The sequence below is a fragment of the Triturus cristatus genome, chromosome 1_1 (genome assembly GCF_964204655.1).
Source record: "Triturus cristatus chromosome 1_1, aTriCri1.1, whole genome shotgun sequence".
In the NCBI taxonomy this organism is placed as follows: domain Eukaryota; kingdom Metazoa; phylum Chordata; class Amphibia; order Caudata; family Salamandridae; genus Triturus; species Triturus cristatus.
Window position 1 is genome coordinate 34,927,745 of NC_140579.1, and position 25,777 is coordinate 34,953,521.

Sequence of the window (25,777 nt, forward strand, 5' to 3'; positions counted from 1 at the left end):
GGTACGGTGCATAGACAAGCCATATTACTCCATCACTTAGGTGTTGAAGGGAGGCGTTTATACGAGGATCTTCCGGAAATTTCTTTAGAAATGGGGGATGGTCAGCCAAATAATGTTTACGAATTGACATTGTAAATGCTCGAGATTCGTTTCATCACAAAAATTACCACTGTTTTAGAGAGACATAATTTTGTTTGTCGTACTCAAAAGGTAGGTGAAGATATTGCAACTTATGTTGCTGCGCTAAGGGGACATTCGCTAACATGCAAATTTGGAGAATTAGCTGATTCTCTTATCCCAAATTGTAAGGTGTACCAATAACAAAAGAGTTAGAGAGAAACTTTTAATCAAAGATCCCTCACTTGAAGAAGCTATTCAAATTGCTAAAGGGTTGGAGCACACAGATTTGTGGATTAAGGAGATGGACAAATACAATAGTTCAGTGTTGCAAAATGTGAGTTATGTAACCACAAACTAATTGTTAAAGTCTGGCTGAAATGAAAACCCCCAAACTAATTATGTCATACACATAATGTTAGTGAAATGGCAAGGTCTTGTCAACACAGACCTAAAAAAGCCAATTGGTCTGGCATTGGCTGCCAGCCTCTTGCCTTAGAGGAAGAAGGCAAGAAACAAGTGGGAATGAAAGAAAGAAACCAAGTGAAAAAGGCAAGGATGATGAAAGCAGGATGGAAGAAAGAAAGCAAGAAAGAAAGAAAGAAAGAAAGAAAGAAAGAAAGAAAGAAAGAAAGACAACAAGATTGAAGGTAAGAATGAAAACAAGAATGAAGGTAAGAAAGACAGGAAGAAAGAGGAACAAGAAAGAAAGAAAAAAGAAAGAAAGAAAGAGAGAGAGAGAAAACAAGAATGAAGGAAAAAAAGAAAGAAAGAAAACAAGAATGAAGATAAAAAGAAAGAAAGAAAGAAAGGAAATAAGAAAGAAAACAGGAATGAAGGATATAAGTCAAGAAGGAAAGGAGGAACAAAGAAAGAAAGAAAGAAGAGAAAGAAAGAAAGCAAGAAAGAAAGGAAGAAAGAAAGAAAGGTAGAGTTCATGTGAGCTGATGTGAAATAGCAGCAGTCAGATACACAAGGTCACTTCAGAAAGACAATGGATCTGATAAAGCTGGAATGTGTCCTGTTCTGTCATTAAAAGTGCCCGGCTATCAAATCAGACTCTAAACCCAAAGACAGCAATAAAGTAGTTATGAAGTAAAAACAAAAGCACTGGCACTGTAGGTAACTTCCCCATGTGCGGATGGGCTCCTTGTGAAAGAGCAAATGCAGTCACTCAAAGTGAAGTTAACCAGTGTCTGAAGTAGGCAGATGCATTGCCCCATGCTGTATGGTGTAGTGGGTGGGAGGAAAACATAACAGCAGACCAATGGATGAAGAGAGGTGGCTTAAAGCCCCTTCAAGGAAGTATATTATCCGTATAATTTTAACAAAATCAAAAGGTTAGACCGAAAAAGTAATGTCAACCACACACTAGTACTTGTAGTGCAGTGTGGGGTATTTTAACACTTTTCCTGTCCGGGCTACGATATTGTGCATTGCAGACCCGAAAAGGAAAAACTCCAGGGAACCCTGCATCAAAAGCCGGGCTCTAAATAGGAGATGCCTATAAAACTGTGTCCCCAGCTGCACTACCGAAAAGGTTATCCATTCCAGATCACAGTTGTGATGGCGAAGCACTATTCCTCTAATCCTACATGAGGCTGCGGTCGGATGCATCTGCTAATTAACACCAACCGGTTACACGTTACCACTTACGTGTAAATTAGGTGCTTTTTAAATACAATGTGATGTCAGTGACAGCCTGTGAAACATGACTTCAGGCCAGGGAACTCTCACTGGCTACTTCATCCCTCTTATTTTTCCAATACATCTTTATTGATTTTTAGAAATGAAATAGGCATAGCATGATAAAAACCTTGACATTTTGATATATAGATCATGTGCAGCTTAATTGCATTGCATCCTTCCTTCCTCTTGATGGCAGTAGTCTCTCCCTTATTCAGTTTTCCTTCGTCTGGCACACCAGATACTTCTGTGATCTCCAAGAGGAGCAAACGATGGCCTACGGTGCTGGGACCAGTGACAGCCTAGCTTGGCGACAAGGACACGAACGAGGGTGCATCGACAGACTTCACGGCTCCTTGACATGTTCGGCGAGCTAGGCATGGGCCTGTATTTGTTTATACATCCTCCTGTGCTTGGGAGCTGTAATAGCAAGGTGCCATGTGTAACTTGCTGAAATTCCTTTATTCATACACATCCACGGCGCACATAACATTGCACAACAGAAATAAAAGACATACACACTCATAAACAGCCAGAGTCGGGGGAGAATGATCCTCCAACCGCCTTGCTAGAATCCCCCCGAAGCAATACGTCACATCCACACAACACGGAACACATAACATTCCACAAAAGAAATAAAAGACATACACACTCATAAACAGCCAGGGTCAGGGGAGCATGATCCTCCAACCGCCTCTCTAGAATCCCCCAGACATACACACTCATAAACAGCCAGGGTCGGGGGAGCATGATCCTCCAACCGCCTCTATAGAATCCCCCAAAAGCAATACGTCACATCCACAGAACACGGCGCACATAACATTCCACAAAAGAAATTAAAGACATACACACTCATAAACAGCCAGGGTCGGTGGAGCATGATCCTCCAACCGCCTAGCTAGAATCCCCCCCAAGCAATACGTCACATCCACAGAACACAGCGCACATAACATTCCATGAAAGGAATAAAAGACATACACACTCATAAACAGCCAGGGTCGGGGGAGCATGATCCTCCAACCGCCTCTCTAGAATCCCCCAGAAGCAATACGTCACATCCACAGAACACAGCGCACATAACATTCCATGAAAGGAATAAAAGACATACACACTCATAAACAGCCATGGTAAGGAGAGCATGATCCTCCAACCGCCTCTCTAGAATCCCCCAGAAGCAATACGTCACATCCACAGAATACGGCGCACATAACATTCCACGAAAGAAATAAAAGACATACACACTCATAAACAGCCATGGTCAGGGAGCATGATCCTCCAACCGCCTCGCTAGAATCCCCCAGAAGCAATACGTCACATCCACAGAACACGACGCACATAACATTCCACGAAAGAAATAAAAGACATACACACTCATAAACAGCCATGGTAAGGAGAGCATGATCCTCCAACCGCCTCTCTAGAATCCCCCAGAAGCAATACGTCACATCCACAGAATACGGCGCACATAACATTCCACGAAAGAAATAAAAGACATACACACTCATAAACAGCCATGGTCAGGGAGCAGGATCCTCCAACCGCCTCGCTAGAATCCCCAGAAGCAATACGTCACATCCACGGAACACGACGCACATAACATTCCACGAAAGAAATAAAAGACATACACACTCATAAACAGCCATGTTCAGGGGAGCATGATCCTTCAACCGCCTCGCTAAAATCCCCCAGAAGAATACGTTACATCCTCAGAACACAGCGCACATAACATTTCACGAAAGAAATAAAAGACATACACACTCATAAACAGCCATGGTCAGGGAGCAGGATCCTCCAACCGCCTCGCTAGAATCCCCAGAAGCAATACGTCACATCCACAGAACACGACGCACATAACATTCCACAAAAGAAATAAAAGACATACACACTCATAAACAGCCAGGGTCAGGGGAGCATGATCCTCCAACCGCCTCGCTAGAATCCCACAGAAGCAATACGTCACCTCCACAGAACACGGCGCACATAACATTCCACGAAAGAAATAAAAGACATACACACTCATAAACAGCCATGGTCAGGGGAGCATGATCCTCCAACCACCTCGCTAGAATCCCCCAGAAGCAATACGTCACATCCACAGAACACGGAACACATAACATTCCTTTTTTTTTTTTTTTTAATAACTTTTTATTTTCATCATCACAAATGGCACTTAAATACTATGATACAAAAACATAAGAGAGAAGTTTTATATCATCTTGATAATGAATAAAAGATCCAAAGAAAAGAAAGAAAGTTACAGAAGGAAGGAGAGCGACAATCCTATATTAATCAATATATAAACAATATTTCATATAATGTATGCAGTGATATAAAGTTATATAATCAAAAAGACATAGGTCGCCACAATAATTCAAATTTAACTAAAGAGCGAATTCCCTTTGCTTTTGCTAAGGCAGCCTCCAAACCATAAGTTTCTTTAATTATGACCCAACAATCTTCAACCAACGGAGGTGTGGGAGAAATCCATACCCTGGCTATAGTCAATCTGGCAGAAGCCATCAGAATTGAAAAAAGACGAGCTATCGTTGGATTATTCTCCTTATACCCCAACATAATTTCTAAATCAGTAAGTGGTTGTTCAAACCCAAGTTTAGACTGTAATAATTGTTCCATTTTCTGCCAAAAAACCGTCAATGCTGGGCATGATATGAACATGTGTAGTAAATTAGCTGCATATAGTCCACATTTAGGGCAATATTTTTTATCACCCATCACATTTCCTTGGGCCCATTTAGCTACTTTAGCCGGCGTATAATACAACATACAGACAGTTCGTAATTGCTGAAGTTGCAGATTGACAGAATGGACCGACTCTTTCAAATTCCCTAATGCTTGTTTAATCATGCTAATGACACATAACATTCCACAAAAGAAATAAAAGACATACACACTCATAAACAGCCAGGGTCAGGGGAGCATGATCCTCCAACCACCTCGCTAGAATCCCACAGAAGCAATACCTCACCTCCACAGAACACGGCGCACATAACATTACACGAAAGAAATAAAAGACATACACACTCATAAACAGCCATGGTCAGGGGAGCATGATCCTCCAACCGCCTCTCTAGAATCCCCCAGAAGCAATACGTCACATCCGCAGAACACGGCGCACATAACATTCCACGAAAGAAATTAAAGACATACACACTCATAAACAGCCAGGGTCGTGGGAGCATGATCCTCCAAACGCCTCGCTTGAATCCCCCAGAAGCAATACGTCACATTCGCAGAACACGGCGCACATAACATTCCATGAAAGAAATTAAAGACATACACTCTCATAAACAGCCAGGGTTGTGGGAGCATGATCCTCATAAACGCCGCGCTAGAATCCCCCAGAAGCAATACGTCACATCCACAGAACACGGCGCACATAACATTGCACGACAGAAATAAAAGACATACACACTCATAAACACCCAGGGTCGGGGTAGCATGATCCTCCAACTGCCTCTCTAGAATCCCCCAGAAGCAATACGTCACATCCACAGAACACGGCGCACATAACATTCCACGAAAGAAATAAAAGACATACACACGCATAAACAGCCATGGTCAGAGGATCATGATCCTCCAACCGCCTCTCTAGAATCCTCTAGAAGCGATACATCACATCCACAGAACATGGCGCACATAACATTCCACAAAATAAATAAAAGTGATACACACTCATAAACAACCAGGGTCAGAGGAGCATGATCCTCCGCACGCCTCTCTAGAATCCCCCAGAAGCAATACGTCACCTCCACAGAAAACGGCGCACATAACATTCCACGAAAGAAATTAAAGACATACACACTCACAAACAGCCATGGTCAGGGGAGCATGATCCTCCAACCGCCTCTCTAGAATCCCCCAGAAGCAATACGTCACATCCACAGAACATGGCGCACATAACATTCCACGAAAGAAATTAAAGACATACACACTCACAAACAGCCAGGGTCGTGGGAGCATGATCCTCCAACCGCCACGCTTGAATCCCCCAGAAGCAATACGTCACATTCGCAGAACACGGCGCACAGAACATTCCATGAAAGAAATTAAAGACATACACACTCATAAACAGCCACGGTCGTGGGAGCATGATCCTCCAACCGCCTCGCTAGAATCCCCCAGAAGCAATACGTCACATCCACAGAACATGGCGCACATAACATTGCACGACAGAAATAAAAGACACACTCATAAACAGCCATGGTCATAGGAGCATGATCCTCCAACTGCCTCTCTAGAATCCTCCAGAAGCGATACATCACATCCACAGAACACGGGGCACATAACATTCCACAAAATAAATAAAAGTGATACACACTCATAAACAGCCAGGGTCAGAGGAGCATGATCCTCCGACCGCCTCTCTAGAATCCCCCAGAAGCAATACGTCACATCCACAGAACACGGCGCACATAACATTCCACGAAAGAAATTAAAGACATACACACTCATAAACAGCCATGGTCGTGGGAGCATGATCCTCCAACCGCCTCGCTTGAATCCCCCAGAAGCAATACGTCACATTCACAGAACACGGCGCACATAACATTCTATGAAAGAAATTAAAGACATACACACTCATAAACAGCCAGGGTCGTGGGAGCATGATCCTCCAACCGCCGCGCTAGAATCCCCCAGAAGCAATACGTCACATCCACAGAACACGGTGCACATAACATTGCACGACAGAATGTGTTTCATCGCTCTGGACAAGACACCCGCGACTTCCTCAGGGCTTAGTATATCTCGCTCAATTTTTCAAGCCTTCTGACTGGTTATAATTCCGTCCTAGCCTCACTATGGCTGGGAAAAGCAATGAATCCAAAAAAGGTTCTCTCCTAGCAATATCCACAGTGCACGATTCAAAGTAAGCTTTGTGCTTGAATGTTCAGCTGCGTAATTCATCAGCCAGCGATACGCTGTGTATTGCAGCGTCCACGCCTGATCCGACCCCGGCGCCTCAGTATGGCCATAGTCATTTATGTGGCATAGGTATATGGTAGTTCATGCCAGTGGAGTTCACTGTACGACTTCTAGTCATCAGAATCCATAAATTGGAGAGCCCTTGCAAATATGCTGTACAACTTGGAGGTTAGGCCTGGACTGTTCCCAACAGGCACAGAGTCAAGACTGATTTGCATATAGCTGTGTCTGAACTGGGGCGGCGAAGTGAGTTAAAGAACGATGATGGATATAACCCAGATCTGTGACTGGGGGTGAGTGTCTCAAATGTTTCAGTGCTCCGTCCATCATCTCCTTGTGTTTGCTTTGTTCGCCCTAAGTTGGCAGGGTATGCCCAGACGTGGGTCTCTTGCTCACTTTGCCACTGGATTCAAGCCAGCCTGGCTGATGAGGTCTGTTAGCCCGAAACCGGTCACAGGATGCTTATTTCCGGTCCAGGGAAGACATGGCTTGGCAGTTCAGGCTGGACTGTTCCCATGAGGCACCAGGTCAAGACTGATTTGCATATAGCTGTGTCTGAACTAGAACGATGATGGATTCAACCCAGATCTGTGACTGGGGGTGAGTGTCTGAAAGGTTTCAGCGCTCCATCCATCATCTCCTTGTGTTTGCTATGTTCACCCTAAGTTGACAGGGTATGCCCAGACGTGGATCCCTTGCTCACTTTGCCACTGGATTCAAGCTAGCCAGGCTGATGAGGGCTGTTAGCTTGAAACCGGTCCCATGATGCTTGTTTCAGTTCCAGGGAAGTCATAGCTTGGCAGATCAGGCTGGACTGTTCCCATGAGGCACAGGTTCAAGACTGATTTGCTTATGGCTGTGTCTGAACTGGGGTTGCGAAGTGAGCTAAAGAACGATGAAGGATTCAAATCAGATCTGTGACTGGGGGTGAGTGTCTGAAAAGTTTCAGCGCCCCGTCCATCATCTTATGCTTTGTACAACTTGGAGGTGGCAAGTAGCCTGCCAGGCTAGCATTGTGTAAAACTAGCATTCCTGAGGCTTTGGGGGTTCTGAGGCTCTAACCCCACATCGCCTCTCTGAGTAAGTCTTGGACTGCTTGCCTCGTTGCCCTGGGAGTCACATGCTAAAAGTGTGCACTTGATGCTGTATCCCCAGTAGGCTGGCACCTGGCACATTAGGCCCAGCATCCATGTGTGCCCCAGAACCCCCAATCGAGCCTAATAAATGCCATCAGATGCCTCTTCATGGCTTGATTCTCCTAGTGCATCATTACTGCTGTCAGCTCCTCAACCAAAAAAGAACACACCTTAGACATAAGTCTGGAAATGGGACGCCGCTCCACGGTACTTATTGCCCCTCCTCAAGAACATGCCTGGTTCTTAAGTTGGCACAACAAAGCGAGGGTTGCAGAGAGCAGCTTTTTACTCGAGAAAGTTGTAGCAAAGTCTATGTAAGTTGTCTTCATTTTGAAATGGATTATAGAACCATCTGCATGGGTGGAATGTTATGCTTTGAATGTGAAGGGAAGTTAGAGCTGTGAAGCTGAAGTGCAAGCTGGAGGTGATTTGCTTTATCTGGTACTAAACAAAGATAGTACTTGAACCAAACCTTACTGGATATCATCTTTACATTGGTGACGAGTTGGCGAACCCATACTGCGCAGGGGGCAGTTTACTATCACCTCCACCCCTGGATTTCTACCAATACAACTACTGTAAGGGTTAAACTTTGCTGGATGATTTTGGCAACATCTTTACCAGCCCTGAGCAGTGTAAACTGAATGGAACTGCTGCTTGATATAATTTTGACTACATTTACGCTAGTGCTGAATGTGTGAGGGAGCGCTGTTCTGTAGCTGCGATCTAGCGGTATACAAGACAGAAGAAGCATCGTGAACAAATCCTTCGATTTCGAAGAGACTGTTATCAAATTTGCTGCCGGCGTTGAGCGGTGAGAACTGAATTGACTTGTTGCTCTACTATTTTAATGACATTTAAGCTATGCTGGCAGTGTGAGAGTGCGCTGTTTTGCTACTGCAATATTCAAGGCAGAGAAAGCATTGAGGATAAATTCTTCAAACTCTTCAATTTTGAATGGATCGTTAGTCACGCTCACATTCTCGCGGAGTCCTTGTGCGTTGCTTCTGTCTGCATTCTTCACGAGCTTTTGCTCTCGCGCACTGCCTCGTGAATGTCTGACTCCAATTGACTAATGAAAACATACGTAAACCACGCATTGCGGCGGCCATGTTAACTCCTTGGGCTGGAATTTGCTTTACTACGTTTCTGTTTCCTCTGGCCGCCATCTTAAAGTGGACCCGACTACATTTACTTCTAAACACTTTGTATCCACGTCTACAAAGAAATTGTCCACTCCTCACATCAATCTTCTTGAACTTGAAACATACTATCTTCAATAGAAACAGATGACTACCGGTTTATTATTTTGTCGTTATTTTAATTTTTTTATATTAGTTCATTATTTTGTTTAACCCATATTTTCTTACAGGTAGCCCATTCATACTGTTGAACCACATTGTATTTGTCTTTAAACATTTGTTGAGGGTAATTACATGTGATTGAAATAGTTTAAATTCTATGCTATTTGCGTGCGGTTATCTGTGATTATCGCTGATCAAAGTTTGTCTGCACCACCTAGCTTTCTTGCTACTCCTGGTGAACCTCCTATTCCATGGAAGGAGTGGAAAAAATTGTTTCTTACTTACGTGTTAGCAACAGAAGCTGACAAGTATGGTCCGGTGCATAGACAAGCCATATTACTCCATCACTTAGGTGTTGAAGGGAGGCGTTTATACGAGGATCTTCCGGAAATTTCTTTAGGAATGGGGATGGTCAGCCAAATAATGTTTACGAAATGACATTGCAAATGCTCGAGATTTGTTTCATTACAAAAATTAACACTGTTTTAGAGAGACATACATTTTTTTGTCATACTCAAAAGGTAGATGAAGATATTGCAATTTATGTTGCTGCGCTAAGGGGACTTTCGCTAACATGCAAACTTGGAGAATTTGCTGATTCTCTTATCCAGGACTAAATTGTAATATGTACCAATAACAAAAGAGTTAGAGATAAATTGTAATCAAAGTCCGTTTATAATAAAGCGCGAGCTACTCGCCCTTACGGGTCTCAAGGCGCTGGGGGCCGTCGTGGAAATTAAGGGCCTCATGTAGGTAGCCCAATACCGGTCGGTAACGGCCGATTTTCGGTAAATATACCGTTACCGACCGGTATTTAGGCTTTTGATATGTAGGGGGATAATTTCTGTATTCGGTATTTTACCGTCATTTACCACCAACTGAAAGTTGGTGGTAAATGACGAATGTCTCAGTTAAGGCATTATTTGGCCCTTAGATGTGTGCAATGTGGCAGACACACATGCCCTCAGGGCATGTATGTGTGCCACATGTGCACACATGCAGGTATTAGGGGTGCAACAGGGTGTCAATGTGACACCCTGCCACCCTTGATTGAGCTCCCCCATTACCGAATCGGTAAAGCCACCCTTGATTGAGCTCCCCCATTACCGATTCGGTATTTACCGATTCGGTAATGGTAACTGGCTTCCCATTGATTCCTATGGGCCTCGTGGCCCATGGGAATCAATGAGATACAGGTTACCATTACCGAATCGGTAAATACCGATTCTAAAATACCGACACTTACCGAATCGTTATTTTTTTACCTACATTACATTTACCGATTCATAAATACCGAATCGGTAAAATTCGGTATTTAAGAATCGGTAAATGTAATTTACCTACATATGGCCCTAAGTGAGCTATTGCCCAGAGTCACATGGTGCTGAGCTGCCACCGGTGCCGGGGATCGAACCGTGAACCCTGTGCTCCGATGTCAGCTGCCCTGGCCGCTGCACCACACCTCTCCACTTGAAGAAGCTATTGAAATTGCTAAAGGGTTGGAGCACACAGATTTGTGGATTAAGGAGATGGACAAATGCAATAGTTCAGTGTTGACTAAGGAACATATTCCAAAGGTACCTGAAGTACATGCAGTTGTTGATGAAACCAAGAAAGCAAAATCTGTTACGACCTTCCACTCTTCTAATAAATTTAATGAATCTGGGAAAACTCCTTCTCCAACTCCTATATTTGATACTAGAGTGATTAAATATTACCGTTGCGGCGATCCTGGCCATATTGCTTCCAGTACCATGTGTATGGGCAGGAGTGCTACATGTCGAGCTTGTGGTAGGAAAGGTCACCTTGCTAAGGTTTGTAGAACGAAAACTCAATTCACTCGGGTACAAGCGGTGCATGACACTTGTGAGAGTGTGCGTTAACTAATGTTGAGTGTAGAAGTTTGCGAAAAATCAATGCACTCCGATGTTGATCCACATTTATCAATAGATGATGTTCCCAAGGAAAGCACAACCAAATTAGAGAAACCTCATTGTGTTATAAGCTTGGACAAATGTGGAATTGAAATGTTGGTGGATTCAGGGAGTTTGTATACTTTACTCTCTAGAGAAACGTTTTCCAAAATGTGGAGAGGGGAAATGTTGGTGTGGGACAAGCCCGACATTAAAGCAGCTGGCTATGGTGGAAAAATCATAGAAATTGTGAGGATGAGATGGATAGTAATTTCCTTTAATGGTAAAAAAGTTTTTGGACATGTATATTTGACCAAACAGGGGTCTGACCTTTTAGGGTGGCATCACCAAAAAGATCTCAATTTAATTCTAAATCCCTACGCCACTTTACTAGTTACTACTTTGGTTGTACACAATATTGATACATATGAGGTGACTGTGATGGAGAAGTATCCTAAGGTGTTTTCTGATCATCTCGGAAAACTCAAATTATTTTCTCACAGAATCATTTTGAAAAATAATTCTAAGCCAGTTGTTCACAAAGTGAGGAGTGTGCCTCATCTCATGAGAGAACCTCTTCATGAGGAACTTAAAACACCCTTAGCACAAGGAATAATAGAGCCCATTAAGGACTCTGAATGGTCGGCGCCCATTGAAGTGGCACCTAAGGAAAGACGGAATATTCGCTTATGTGTGGGCTTGCGAGACCTGAATAAAAATATTTGGGTTGATAGGCAGCCGTTACTTAATATTTCAGAAATGTTAACTGCCATGGGTGGGGGAGACGTATTTAGTTTGATCGATATGTCAGCTGCTTATCACTAAATAGAGTTACATGAAGAATCTAGGCATCTCATGTCTTTTGGTACACCTCTGGGGGCATTTCGTTACTGTAGAATGCCGTTTGGATTAGCATCTGCCTCAGCGGTGTTCCAGAGAGAAATGCAACAAATGTTTGAAGGGCTGAGAAATGTTCTTTGCTTTCGAGATGAAGTGTTAATTGTAGGAAAGGATGGTAAGCATCATGATGAGGTGTTTGATGAGGTGTTGAGGAGAATGGAAGAGAATGGGCTGACAATTAAGAAAGAAAAATGTCAATTGAAGAAAAATTGTGTGACTTATTTGGGGCACGAAATATGTAAGGTAGGGATCAAACCAAAAATTAGTATTGTCTCTGCCGTAAAGAATGCTCCTAATCCCCTTACTAAGGATCAGTTGAAATCTTTAATCTTTCCTCGGTTTGGCAGAATATTGTTCCAAGTTTGTGGAAGGTTTCACTGAGAACCCTTGAGACAACTAATGAAGAAGGGTGTTCTATTTGTTTGGAATGAGGCTTGTAGTGAAGCATTTGATCAGGGGAAAAGCTGTGTTGCTCAAGCTCCAACTCTTGGCCATTTTCACGTAAATGCTAAAACGTTTATTACCACTGACACAAGTGCTGTTGGAGTTGGGGCCATGTTGACTCAGATTTATGATGGACAAGTAAGAGTCATTGGATTTGCATCTATGAGACTTCAGGATGCTGAAACATCCTACTCAGTTATTGAAAAGGAGGCTCTAGCGTGTTGTTGGGGCATAAATCATTTCAGATACTTTGTTTGGCGTCTACCTTTCAAGGTTCGTACTGACCACAAACCCCTTATTCATTTGTTTAAGGGGGAATTGGGTTTAGAAGGTAATGTAACTCCCAGGATTTCTAGGTGGATGTTATCAGTACTGGAGTACAATTTTGAAGTGGAATATGTAAAGGGCTTGAAAAATTTAGTTGCTGATTGTTTGTCCAGGATGCCTCTCGATGTGGTGGTGCAGGATGAAGATGTGGTGGATGAGGAGATTAGGAAGAGTGGGCATTCGCCACGTCTGAGGATGATATTTTACAACAGGTTATGAAATATGTATCTGAAGGTTGGGGTAATCATGAGGATGATGTCTGTTTTAAGGGCTATCATCATGTACCTGACGAGTTGTGTGTATCATGGGAGGTTGTTATGGAGGAGTCAATTTGTGCCACCAGTGGGGGTTAGAAGGAGGATTATTGACATCGCTCATGAGGGTCACCTGGGAAGGAATATGACAAAGAGGAGGATCCGACAGTCCTTCTAATGGTCAGGAATGGACAGGGACATTGAGGAAGTAATGAAGGAGTGTTATGCAGGTGCGAACAGTGATAAGACTAAGCTTGTGAGGCAGCCTCCTTCTAGTTGCACTGCTTTTCTCAAACATCCTTGGGAGAGAGTAGCAAGTGATTTCTTGGGTCCGATTTCCAGATTTGGTTTTCACAACAGGTTTGTGATGGTTTTGGTGGACTACCACTCCAAGTGGTTTGTCATTGAAACTACCGATTGCATTGATACAGACAAGGTTCTGGGATTTTTGGAGAGAGTGTTCATGAAAGAGGGAATTCCGAAGACCTTGGTGTCTGACAATGGGGTACAGTTGGTATTGTGAAAGATGGGGAATTTCTTGAGTAAACTTGGAATCAAACATGAAAGGGTTGCTTTGTTCAGGGCCCTTGCTAATGGAATATTAGAAAGAATAAATCATTTGATAATGGATAATATACAACTATAGCTGTCGAATGGATTGTCTTGGTTGGAAGAATTAAAGAAATTGGTGTGGTCGTATAGAGTGATGCCACATTCTGTGACTGGTGTGTCACCGTTCGTCTCTCTCAAAGGGCGTGAGCCAGGTGTGAAGGAAGTACCTGGTTGGCTGAAAGATAAAAGAGTGTGTGTGGGTTGATTGCACCGCTGTTGAGCGTGATGTGTGTCAAAAGCAATTGGCTGCCGATAGTCATTATAATGACAGGAAAGCTGTTAAAATACCAGACACAAAAGAAGGTGATTGGGTTGCAACCAGGAAGAGTGGGATAGTAATCAAGGGTGAGAGCAAATTTTCTAAACCTGTTCAAGTAAGAGCTGTAAAGAAGAATATTCTTATTTTAGCTGATGGTTCTGCTTGGAGCACAGGGAATGTCTGTAAATGTGATGCTCCTCAACTGGTTCTCTGTGATTGATGTATAATTGGAGGTGACCCACTTCCAACTTGTTGAGACAGTTATTTGTTCTGTGTAATTGGACATTGAAATGTGGTTGTAATTGTTTTTTATTGGGTTTTTTTCCTTTGTGTACAAGGGGGAAGATGTGTAGAGTTGTCTTCATTTTGAAATGGAATATAGAACCATCTGCATGGGTGGAATGTTATGCTTTGAATGTGAAGGGAAGTTAGAGCTGTGAAGCTGGAGTACAAGCTGGAGGTGTTTTACTTTATCTCGTACTAAATAAAGATAGTACTTGAACCAAACCTTACTGGATCTCACCTTTGCAGTCTTCTTGCATTCTTCCCACGAGTAGGAGCAGCGCCTGCTCATCAGCGCCCATCAGTAGGTTCTGTAGGTCACGCCTTCCTGCTTCAATATACCTGTATTCGAAAAAAATTGTATAAATGGAGCACCAATACGTTATGTGGTGTATTATGAAGATATGAGGTCTTGCAACACCACAAGAGATGTCTGGAGCCAGACCTAAATAAGCAGCTTACCACTTTCTAAAATAGCCACCTGCCCAAAAAACATAAAATGTGCCCAACACTGTTTTTTCTGGTCAGTTTACCACAAAGAATGAGCCTGGAATGGATTAACGATGAACGGTTAGGGTCCATGCCTCTGTTTTTCTGTTTCCTACTGAGATGCTGTTTAAGACTTGCCTTTACATTGCATGAAAATGTCTGCCAGCGGCTCTATCAAGGAGACCGCTGAACTGTGCGACTGAGATTGCAATCGTGTGTAGTTGAAAAACTCTCAAATAATGCATTCCAGTGCAAATAGTTCTTTAATACATAACTGATGCTATTTAACAGCATATGCCAGATACTAATGTAGATTCCTAGGCCTTTAATAATCATACTACTCAATTCAGCATTGCAATTTATAGCTGCTCACCAGTTTCACACAAAAACTTGAGAACTTTAAATTGCTGCCCATGTTCTATGTTGTAGAGAGACGAAGACAAATATGAATGCCACACTGTCAGACTAATGACTGAAGAAGGCTAGGTAAAAGTCCTTATAATGAAGTATATGAAATGTACACGATTAGTAAAATCAATAGGTCATGGCTAAAGCCAGATCTAATCAAATCAAAGCCTAACATGTAGTTATATTTTAATGAAAATTATTGTATCTGTTTTTAATTTAAAATGGGGTATTACAATATTACTTATTAAATAATAACAATGTATTATTTCTATATTTTTTAAACATTAAATTAGAATTATTTATATGTTTATCTATTTCAAAATATTTAATTTAATTTAACAGTATTTCCTATGGGGGTTAATTTGAGTTCCTTTCCTTTATTATTTCCTATGGGAGAGTGTTGCAGCACCAGTGGTTGGCGATATGTGGTTCTGAACTAAATCACAGTTTTCTTTGTTCGTAGTAATTTACACTCGGATTTTGTCAATATGCCAAAAAGTAATAAATGTACTCAAAAGTGCAAGTTTCTCAAAAGTGTAAGCTACTTTTGTGAATCTCGCCCTGTGTTTCTAAGTTTTACAAACTCGTTAATTTCCAGCACTGGTACTGCTTCATCTGCATGTAAAACTAAATAACCATGGTTACCTGTTATATGACGTGCACTGTTTTAGTCACATGACGCCATTCATTTTGACTTTTGAGTAGTGTATGTACCAAGCTTTACTCGCAGACAAGAGAGGTGCAGAAGGGTTGCAGCAGTGCAACGGTTTCTTACATAAGATTGTACGTCATTCTTTTCCTGAGGGAGACCCAGGAAAGAAATTATGGCGCCTGACGAGGGGTAATTCCTAACATACTGGATGTACCCATGAGAAACCTGTAAATAAGCATTGGCAAAACCAATAAGTTCTCTTTGGTAAGCATGCATTTTTTTGTGAATAAATGCAACAGTATTATATTTTGGTGTTTTCTACTGCATTAAACTTAACATTGTATTTTATTTTGGAATATTTATTTTCGCACAGCTTATGCTCTGCATTCTCCAATGTTCTTTTGTATATTGCTTTATACTTGAATGTACTTTCTTTAGGATTCATTCATATCTTGTGCTTTGTCATGTACAGACCAAAGGATGAAGAGCGTTGACTGAAAGCTTCTGTATGCCTAGTTATGTTATGTCTAGTAATATTATGTTGTACTATGTTATATTATGTTTAACTATGTCTAGGTATGTCATGTTACGTCATGTCTAGATATGTCTAGTCATCTCTACTCATATCGTGTAATGTCTACTTATATTATTTCTAGTTATGTTATGTTTAGTTATGCTATGTCTAGGTATGTTAAGTCTAGTTTAATCAATCGCAACCCAGAAAACCGCCGGTCCCATTAGCATGGCGGTGACGACCGCGGCTGTGAGATTTTCTGCAGTCCGCACGCTTGCATGGCGGGCGGAGCTGGACCACTTAAATGGGGTCGGTGCAGGGCCAGGCTCCGCCGGCATGATTATGATGCCGGCGGTAGCCAGCCTTTCCGCGGCGGTGGAACCGCAATGGAAAGGCATGTGGAGAACGTCTCTGGGGGCCCATTGCGGGCCCCCAATATGTTTGGGGGTGTGGGTGCACTGGGGGGTATCCATGGTACCCCCCCTACATGTCCCTATACCAGGTGGCAGGCACTGTGCAGCGCCTGCCATGCAGTGCAGGGATATGCTGGACATGCTTTTTGGACACCGCGGCGGTGCTGCTGGCAGCAGCAACCGCCGCAATGTTAAATGCCGCGATTGTACCGCCGCATTCAGATTTCGACTGTGGAGCATACTAATTGGACCGACAGTTCTGCTGCGGTCCTAGTGGGCGGTGTTTTCCCGCTACCATTGCGGTCGGAGTGATTTTCCGACCGCCATCCTAATAGTGTCATAGTTATGTCTGTTTATCTTACGTTATGTCTAGACATGTCATGTCATGCCATGTCATACCTAGCCATTTTATGTCATGTCAAGTTATCGTGATTGTCCACTCACTCCCATTGGGGTATTCGTGCGCTAAGGTATTTACTGAACTGGTTTAGAGTAGCGAGGGTGAGAAAAAGGGCACCAGGAAGGATTAAAAGAACCAGGTTTGAAGCTCCTTCTTAAAGTTTGGGAATTTTCTGACAGTCAGATAGAAAGGTGAAGGAGGTTCCAGTTATGGGCTGTCAGATTGGAGAAAAAGTCCAGACCTTGTAAGGCAAATACATGGAACATTAGCCAAATGTAAGGTCGGGCGCAGATCATATGGGAAGGCTCGCAGAAGTCAGAGCTTTGTGGGTATGACAAGAGGGTACTGCGGTGCATGCAGGGAGATTGAGAGCCAATCAGGCTGCTGTGTTTTGAACAATTTGCAATAACTTCATGAGGTAGTTGGGAATACCAACATAGATGACTTTGCCATCGTTAAGAAAGCTGCTGATCGTAGCCTATGTGACAATTTCGCAGATGCTGATGGGAAGCCATTTCATTACATTGTGGAGTCTTTTAGGGATACCAAAGCATGGCGAAGATACAGAATTAACTTAGTGTGCCATAGAGAGATTTTTCTCCAAGACGATGTCAAGATTCCTGGCTGAAAACGTTCTGGTAGAGTTCCCAACTCCTAGGGCGACAAGCTCGTGGAACAACACACCATCGGTTTCCACAAAAGAGAACTACTTCTGTTTCTTTATACGCTGGGGGCAATTTGCCTTCACCCATAGTGCAATTTAGGACACACATGCACAGAAGTTTTCATGTGTTTCACTTGCATTCTCTGCAACTCATCTTACTTGCCGTCCACTTAGGACCACGTCACCGCTAATGGATCAGATTATCCCAGCAGAAGGGGTCCCATAGATGTAGAAAAGAGTTGGACTCAAAGAGAAGCCATGAAGATTCCATATGGTGGCCAGTGAAACAGCTAAAGCTGCTGTAGTCCAGACCTAAAGACCGGACTACAGTCTTTAGGTCTTTAGAATGAGGATCAGGCTGTCTTGGCATACCTTAAAAGTACTAGAATATATCGAGTGCCCTTCAGAGCTTATTGCGTTTTTGCAAATCTTCATCGAAATGGTGCTGTTCCTTTCATCAATAGGGTCTCAGGGTAGAACCCTGTAGCATCTCCTGAAAGAAATATGGTTCTTTGCTGTGCTCATAGGAATGTAGGGTAACTTAATGCCCCACCAGCCACCAGTGGTCAGCAGAAGTATGGGGAGCAGAAAACTCCATGTATGAGCAGAGAGGGCGAGAGCAGAGATTTAGCAATGATATTAAGAGCATTGGCCAATCCTAATATGGCGACAATTATTTAGATTTCACAAGTGGAGAAACTTTTCTGTATTCCTATCCTTCTTAATACTTTCCAACTTATATTCAAAATGTGATGAACCATCTCCCATGCTGTTAGGCCCTATAAGGTCTCCAGCTTCAACTTTCCTCATTCAAGTACAGCCCTGACAGGCATTATACCTCTATTGTTATTAACCTGTGAAACTTGAAGAAATAAAAGTAGTGGCAAGAAATAGAAGGGAATATAAAGGAGAAGGGAGACAAAGAGGAAGTAGGGTGAGAAAGGTGAGAAGTGAAGCAGGCAGGAAGGAGGAAAAGGGTAAATGCAGAGAAAAGGAGGTAGGAATTAAAAAGATCGAGCAATGATAAGAAAATGAAATATGAGCAGAGGCTTACAAAGGGTAAGAAATGTAAGAAGAAAGAGAGGGGAATCAAGGAAATGACGATGGGGAGAGGGGAGAGGGGAAGGGGAAAGTAAGAGGGTAAATAAGATTGAGAAGGAGACAGTGGCAGTAAGAAGGAGAGATACAATAAAGGGGCAGTGAAGAGGAAGTTGTAGAGGTGTAATGGTTAGAGACAGGAGGAGAGTGATTTAGAGGAGCAGTGAGGAACGAAGCAGATAGAAAGGCAGTATATAGAGAGCCCATCACACCCCTGCAGTGATCTGTATGCACACTTACTCCTCACAGTATGGGAGTTTGTGTGACAAAACTTGTCATGGATGCTCTTGAATACCGGTGCGACCTTAGCTGAAGTGGGATTACTGCTGTTACACTACACCATGGTGGCGGTAATTCTGCTACCAGTAGTGCCAAAGGGAGCAGTCTCACGGGTGCCAGTTGTACCTTATCTGCCAGAGTTTACTACTAGAATTTGAGAGGTGTTTACATCACCTGCCAAATATTACTACTCTGGATAACCTGGATCTGGATAGCGCCTGGATACCCTCACGAGTGACTAGCTGCTTTTGATAAATCTGTATTCATTCATTGATTGACTCTTAACTCCACATCTTTGTACCTCAAAGATTTATATATTGTTAGTGTATGTAGATGTGGAGTTAGGTGCAGTGAACCTATACTTATCTATACATGCTTACCTTCATGATATTCTGGTAGTCCATATTTTTGTCCTCAATATTCTGACATTCAACCACTATCGGGAATCAAACATTTCCTGTTTCGTTGATCTGCAATTCCAATGAGTAAATATTTGACCTGTATTACTGGTACTGATGCAATTCCTTAATTACAGGAATCCAAGGACAGCTTGTGTCGGGTGATCTGCACACGGCTCTCCAAATCCTCCGGATCGTTCTGCTGCTGGTCCTGATCTCCCTGGCCGGCTTCCTCATCGCGAAGTTCAAGTGAGCATTGTGGTTGCTGCTCCTGAGGTTCATCACTGGGAGAGATGACAATGCATTCAGACCCACCTACCTATCAGATGTCAGCCTGTCTGAGCAGGATGTCTTCGCAGCAGTGGGGCCATGAATGCTTGTCCTACCTTAGGGTTTGAAACAGAGACCTCCAAGGACTGGAAGAGTTGAGGCGTCGCCCCTCCACCTCTGGGAGGAGCCTGCCAGTGCTTGCACATGCGCATGTGCAGGGTTTGATATTCTCTAGAGCTGGACTTTGTCGCCTCCTCCCCTGCAGGGCCGGCCTGACACACTCAGATTGTCAAATATTGGAATACTGATGTGCTATCCAGTTTTCAGGATATTAAAAAATATTATGTATGAGAACTAAACACATATAAAGTTATTGATTGGAAATTTTATGGAGACTGTGTGAACATTTGTTTATCATTTTGAAAGCACAACTGGTCTTTGGTTTTCTCTTTTTTCAGTCACTTGGAGATCCCAAACTAATTTATACAGCACATAGCAGAACTAATAATGCATTATTATTACAGGGTTGCAGGTAACATATTGACAGCTTTGAATAGATACTCGTGGTGAACACGTACTGTATCACATTCTGTAATCTTATAATGCACAACTCTATAGTTTGTACCCAATGTCACTGGCTAAGCAGAGGGAGCATGTCTGAGGTCCTTTGTAGCTGCAGTTCCTCCTCCTGTCCACCAGAGAGCAGTCCAAAGAACATCTGGTGTTATGTTTGGCTTTGACACATTAGGTGACAGAGCTCTGCACATGTCCTCAACCTAGATGGAGTGCACTCTGTTTTGACTTTGATGCAATGTCACCCTAGATAAGCATCAATAAGAGGGTTAGCACACTGCGGTATGTTACCTTTATGTTATGTCAGTTTATTTTGCTTGTTCATTTAATTTCTTTGCACTGCTTCAATATAACAACCGGAGGTAAATTGCCCCTGCGCAAAATCAATGGAAGATGCTTCTATGGTCCTATGGAATACAGAGAAACTCTCATTGAGACCCGAACAAGGAATGTTGTAGCAACCTTGGCCCCACTAAGGGCATCATTGAATGCAGCGGCCAGATTGGTTACATGCACCAAGTGAAATGCACACATCTCCCCAGTCTTAAAATCCCTAAACTGACTGCCCTATGAAGCAAGAATACAGCTAAAGATTGCCTGCCTGTCGCACAAAGCCCTCCACTTCAAACCCCCCAACTATCCAGCGCAAAAGGTAGAGCTATCCGGAGGGGGTAGACCGTCTAGGAGTGCTAACTCTCTCCTCCTGAAACCTCAGATCTTTCGCAAAAAGAGAACAAGCCAACGAGCTTTCTCCGGCTCTGCACCGAAAATCTGGAACTCTCTTCCACCGGAAATTATTAGAATCTCTTCCAAGGTTGCTTTCAAATTGGAAGTAAAAAGATTCCTCAAGAACAAGTTCTTACCTTAATAGGGTGCGCGATCGTCTACTCTAATGCATTGGACTTACTCCTTTAAGCCCAGACCTGGATGCTAATCATGTATTTTTTTTTCTTTTCTTTTCTCTTCTTCTCTTGTTGAATCATTTGATCCTCCCCCCCCCCCCCATGTCGCTATGTATCAGTTACTAGCTCATTCTATGCTGGCCCCTAGGATTTGTAACTGGCCTGGTTATGTGAGCCCTATTTGATGCTCTGTCTGTTTTATATTCCCATTTGGCTCATGTACTGAACTGTTACCTTCCTTTCCATCAGATTGTAAAGCGCTCTGATATCCCTAGGGATCAAGTTCGCGCTATAGAAAACTTTATAAATAAATAAATAAAATAAGGACTTTAAAGAAACACAATGAATGTGTTAATGCAGGGATGTGCAGCGGCAATACTGCTTTGCAAACAGCAAAGACAAGCATTGGGAAAGCCAATATGTCTCACATTTATAATGTGAGTGCCATGCTGAATAAAAAATGTAAAGAAAAAACATTTCAGGAGGAAAGGCAAATATATGTTATGATAGCTTAAAACTAGACATTGAATTAAACATTTTCAATCTTTGTAAATGTCATGGATTATATATCAAATACTTTTCACTCAGGAACCTCTGCAGGGTGGAGACAAAAAGAAGAAGAGAAAGGCAATAGTAAGCAATGGGCGAGCTGTAAATACCCTGTAAGCTCACAATAGGTCTTTCACAAACAGAAAGCCTGAGCTGTATTGTAGATCTCTGATAAGCGAGAACGAAGAAGCAAAAATCTCCCTAAACCAGACTATGGATCCTCTAGTCTGCTTTTGCTGGTGAAACCCATCAGCTGGCTGGTGTAGAATATTTTGAAGTATACAAACCATGATGGATAGAATGCTTGAATTAATCTTAGCCACTGGTAAATACTCAGGCTGCTTCCCACTCCATTGATATTTTGCACACCATGCCACTTCAGTATAGACCCAGCCATGTGCAAATCAGTTTCGACCCGCCTCCAGTGGGAACATTCCAGCCCCAATTGCCAAGCCAAGACCTCCCTGAACACAAGCATTCAAGGACCGGTTTCACCCAGCACACTGTGTCACTGGAACTAAGCAAAACCTGTATAATATAGTAAGAGGAAGGCTGCAGTAATATAGCGATTAGTGGAGTCCCCAGTCGAGTCAGAAGAAGGCTGCACTAACACAGACAATTAGAGGAGGTCCGTGTAGAGCCAGAAGAAGGCTGTGGTAACACACATTGTTCCTTGAGGTCTCCGTAGAGTCAGACGAAGGCTGCAGTAAAACATATGATAACTAGGGGTTTCTGTAGAGTCAGAAGAAGGCTGCACTAAAACATCATTCATAGCTATCCTTGTAGAGTCAGAAGAAGGATGTAGTAAAACATATAACTAGGGGTCTCTGTAGAGCCAGAAGAAGGCTGCACTAAAACATCATTCATAGCTATCCTTGTAGAGTCAGAAGAAGGATGTAGTAAAACATATAACTAGGGGTCTCTGTAGAGCCAGAAGAAGGCTGCAATAAAACATCATTCTTAGCTATCCTTGTAGAGTCAGAAGAAGGATGTAGTAAAACATGTGATAACTAGGGGTCTCTGTAGAGTCAGAAGAAGTCTGCAGTTAAAAATCATTCATAGCTATCCTTGTAGAGTCAGAAGAAGGATGTAGTAAAACAGGTGATAACTAGGGGTCTCTGTAAAGTCAGAAGAAGGCTGCACTAAAACATCATTCATAGCTATCCTTGCAGAGTCAGAAGAAGGATGTAGTAAAACATATGATAACTAGGCGTCTCTGTAGAGTCAGAAGAAGGATGCACTAAAACATCATTCATAGCTATGCTTGTAGAGTCAGAAGAGTGATTACTAGAGTCACAAGAAGGCTGTATTAACACGGGTGATTAGAAGAGGTCTCTGTCGAGTCCCTGTCGAGTCATAAGAGCGTTGCAGTAACACAGCTGATTAGTAGAAGCCCTGGTTGAGTCAGAAGAAGGCTGCAGTAACACAAGTTTGGGGACTAGACGTCCACATAGAATCAGAAGAAGGCTGGAGTAACACAGGTGTTTACTAGTGAAGGAAGTGACCCGATTAGGGCCACCCGAGCCACTCTCGACCTCCTCTAGCCTTCCAAGAAGAAGAGTTGTTGATGCAGTAGAGAATACAAGCACAACTGGTTTATTCACTGCAGTGGAGTCCAATCAGAATAGCCTCCCATTATGGCTGAAGAGGGACTGACTCTTACAAACATGTAGTTACATTATGTATGTTGCGGGGCCCACAAAGACCCGCCTACCATGGAAAAGCACTAGCAGGTGTTGTAATACAATGAGGGTACAGAAGATGAGTCTCGATTCTGCAGCCTGGTACAAGCTTTCTACCTTTCAAGGTTGTCTGGCATATCCTCCCCTCTAGACAAGTGGGAGAAGGCCTTGATCTAAGAGGAAAGGTACGCGCCAACGAGCTAACATGAGCATTGTAGAAACGAAACTTAGCAAGGACAATTTCTCGTAAATGAACAAAAAAATACAGTTTTGAGTATGCAAGTAACAGTTTTGATTTCATTAGAACATGGCGTTCTTCTAACTAAAATGGCGGCACAGACTAACTCAAATGGCGGCACACATGTCAACTTAACTGGCGTGACATTCCGTATCAACTCATCACATCTTACACACTTGTGAACATAATTTATTAGCTATATAAATGCTAACATAATATGGAGTAAAACACGAGGAAAGAGTAAAACTACGTTTCAATTCTATCACTAGAGGTGTCTTTCGTAACAGTAGAAGGCTGCAGTAACACACCAGAAATTCCAGTAGAGTCCAAAGAAGATTGCAGTAACACAGGTTCTTACTAGAGCCCCAGTAGAGTCAGAAGAAGGCTGCAATGACACAGGTGATTAGTATCAGCCCTGGTTGAGTCAGAAGAAGGCTGGAGTAATATAAAGTGATTACCAGACGTCCACATAGAGTCAGAAGAAGACTGGAGTAACACATGTGATCAGTAGATACCCAGGTAGAGTAAGAGAAGATTGCAGTAAAACAGCCAATTAGAAGATGCCCCTGTCGAGCCAGCAGAAGGTTGCAGTGAACAACTGATTAGTAGAGCTCCTTGTCAAGTCAGACGACAGCTGCAGTACCACAGGTGATGACTAGAGGTCCAAGCAGCGTCCAAGGAAGGCTGGTGAAGCAGCTGATTAGTAGAGACCCCCGATGAGTGAGAAGAAGGCTGCAGGAACACAGATGATTAGAAAGGGTTGCTGTAGAGTCAAATGAAGGCTGCAGTAACACAGGTGATTACTAGAATCTCACATAGAGTTAGAGGAATGCTGCAGTAACAGAGCTGATTAGTAAAGGCTTCCTTCTAGACAGAAGAAGGCTGCAGTAACACAGGTAATTTGCAGACATCCCTGTAGAGTCAGAAGCAGGCTGCAGTAACATGTCATTTCTAGCAGTCCCTGTAGAGTCAAAAGCAGGCTGCGCAACACATTTTAATACTAAAGGCCCCTGTCAAGTCAGAAGAATTCTGCAGTACCACATGTGATGAGTAGAGGCGCAAGAAACATCAGAAAAATGACTGCAGTCAAACAGATGATTAGACCTCTGTCGAGTCTGGTTGAGCCGGCAGTAACACCTGTGATTACTAGAGGTCTCAATAGAGTCAGAGTTCAGAAGAAGACTGCAGGAACACAGATGATTAGGAAAGGTCTTTGTAGCGCCAGAAGAATGATACAGTAACACAGGTGATTAGAAGAGGTCCCTGTAGAGTCAGACAAATGCTGAAGTAACACGTCATTACTAATGGCCCATGTTGAGTAAGAAGAAGGCTGCAGTACCATCAATACTAGCTGTCCATGTCGAGTCAGAAGAATGCTGCAGTAACAAAGCTGATTAGTAAAGGCTCCCGTCAAGTCAGAAGACCGCTGCAATAATACAGGTGATTAGAAGAGGGCCCTGTCTGACTCGATGGGGCCTCTAATAATCACATGGGCAGCCTTCTTCTGACTCTACAGGGTCCTCTGCTAATCGCATGTATTACTGCTGCCTTCTTCTGACTCTACTGGAGCTTCTACTCATCAGCTGTGATTACCAGAAGTCCACATGGAGCCAGAAGAATGCTACAGTAACACGACTGATTAATAGAGGCTTCCATCGAGTCAAGAAAAGGCTGCAGTAATACAGATGATTAGCAGATTTCCCCATTGTGTCAGAAGCCTGCAATTACAATGTTTTTTCAAATATGACCAATTTAAGTCAGCCGCCCTGTGCTCACTCCACATCAACAGGTATTAAGGGGATGATCTCCTGTATCCATCTTACACACACAGACACACATACACACACAGTCATACACACACACTCACACCCAAACCCAAAGACACACTCACACATATACACTGACAGACACGCACACCACATGGTCCTATGACAGAGTATCAATATGGTGACACCAACAATAGTATCAAAATTATCATCTACAAAAATGCTGAGTTAAAAATACTGTGGAATAAAATATCTTCAAAAATGGTAAGTATAGTGAAATATTCATACATATACTATTATATGT

The 25,777-nt window shown here is 42.8% G+C and overlaps 1 protein-coding gene and 1 gene segment (V, D, J or C); one reads left to right on the forward strand and one right to left on the reverse strand.

Moving 5' to 3' along the window:
- LOC146869261 (T cell receptor alpha variable 13-1-like) overlaps window positions 1-20,051 on the forward strand; it is a 73,750-nt gene extending 53,699 nt beyond the window's left edge. The window contains 1 exon segment of the V gene segment in view: window positions 19,631-20,051. Within this exon segment, the coding sequence occupies window positions 19,631-19,746 (116 nt within the window).
- Window positions 1-25,777, reverse strand: part of LOC146869260 (uncharacterized) — a 110,986-nt gene that overhangs the window by 72,713 nt on the left and 12,496 nt on the right. Inside the window, exon 3 of the mRNA XM_085653591.1 lies at window positions 14,420-14,520. Coding sequence (XP_085509717.1) covers window positions 14,420-14,520 — 101 coding nt within the window. The remainder of the gene's footprint in view (window positions 1-14,419; window positions 14,521-25,777) is intronic.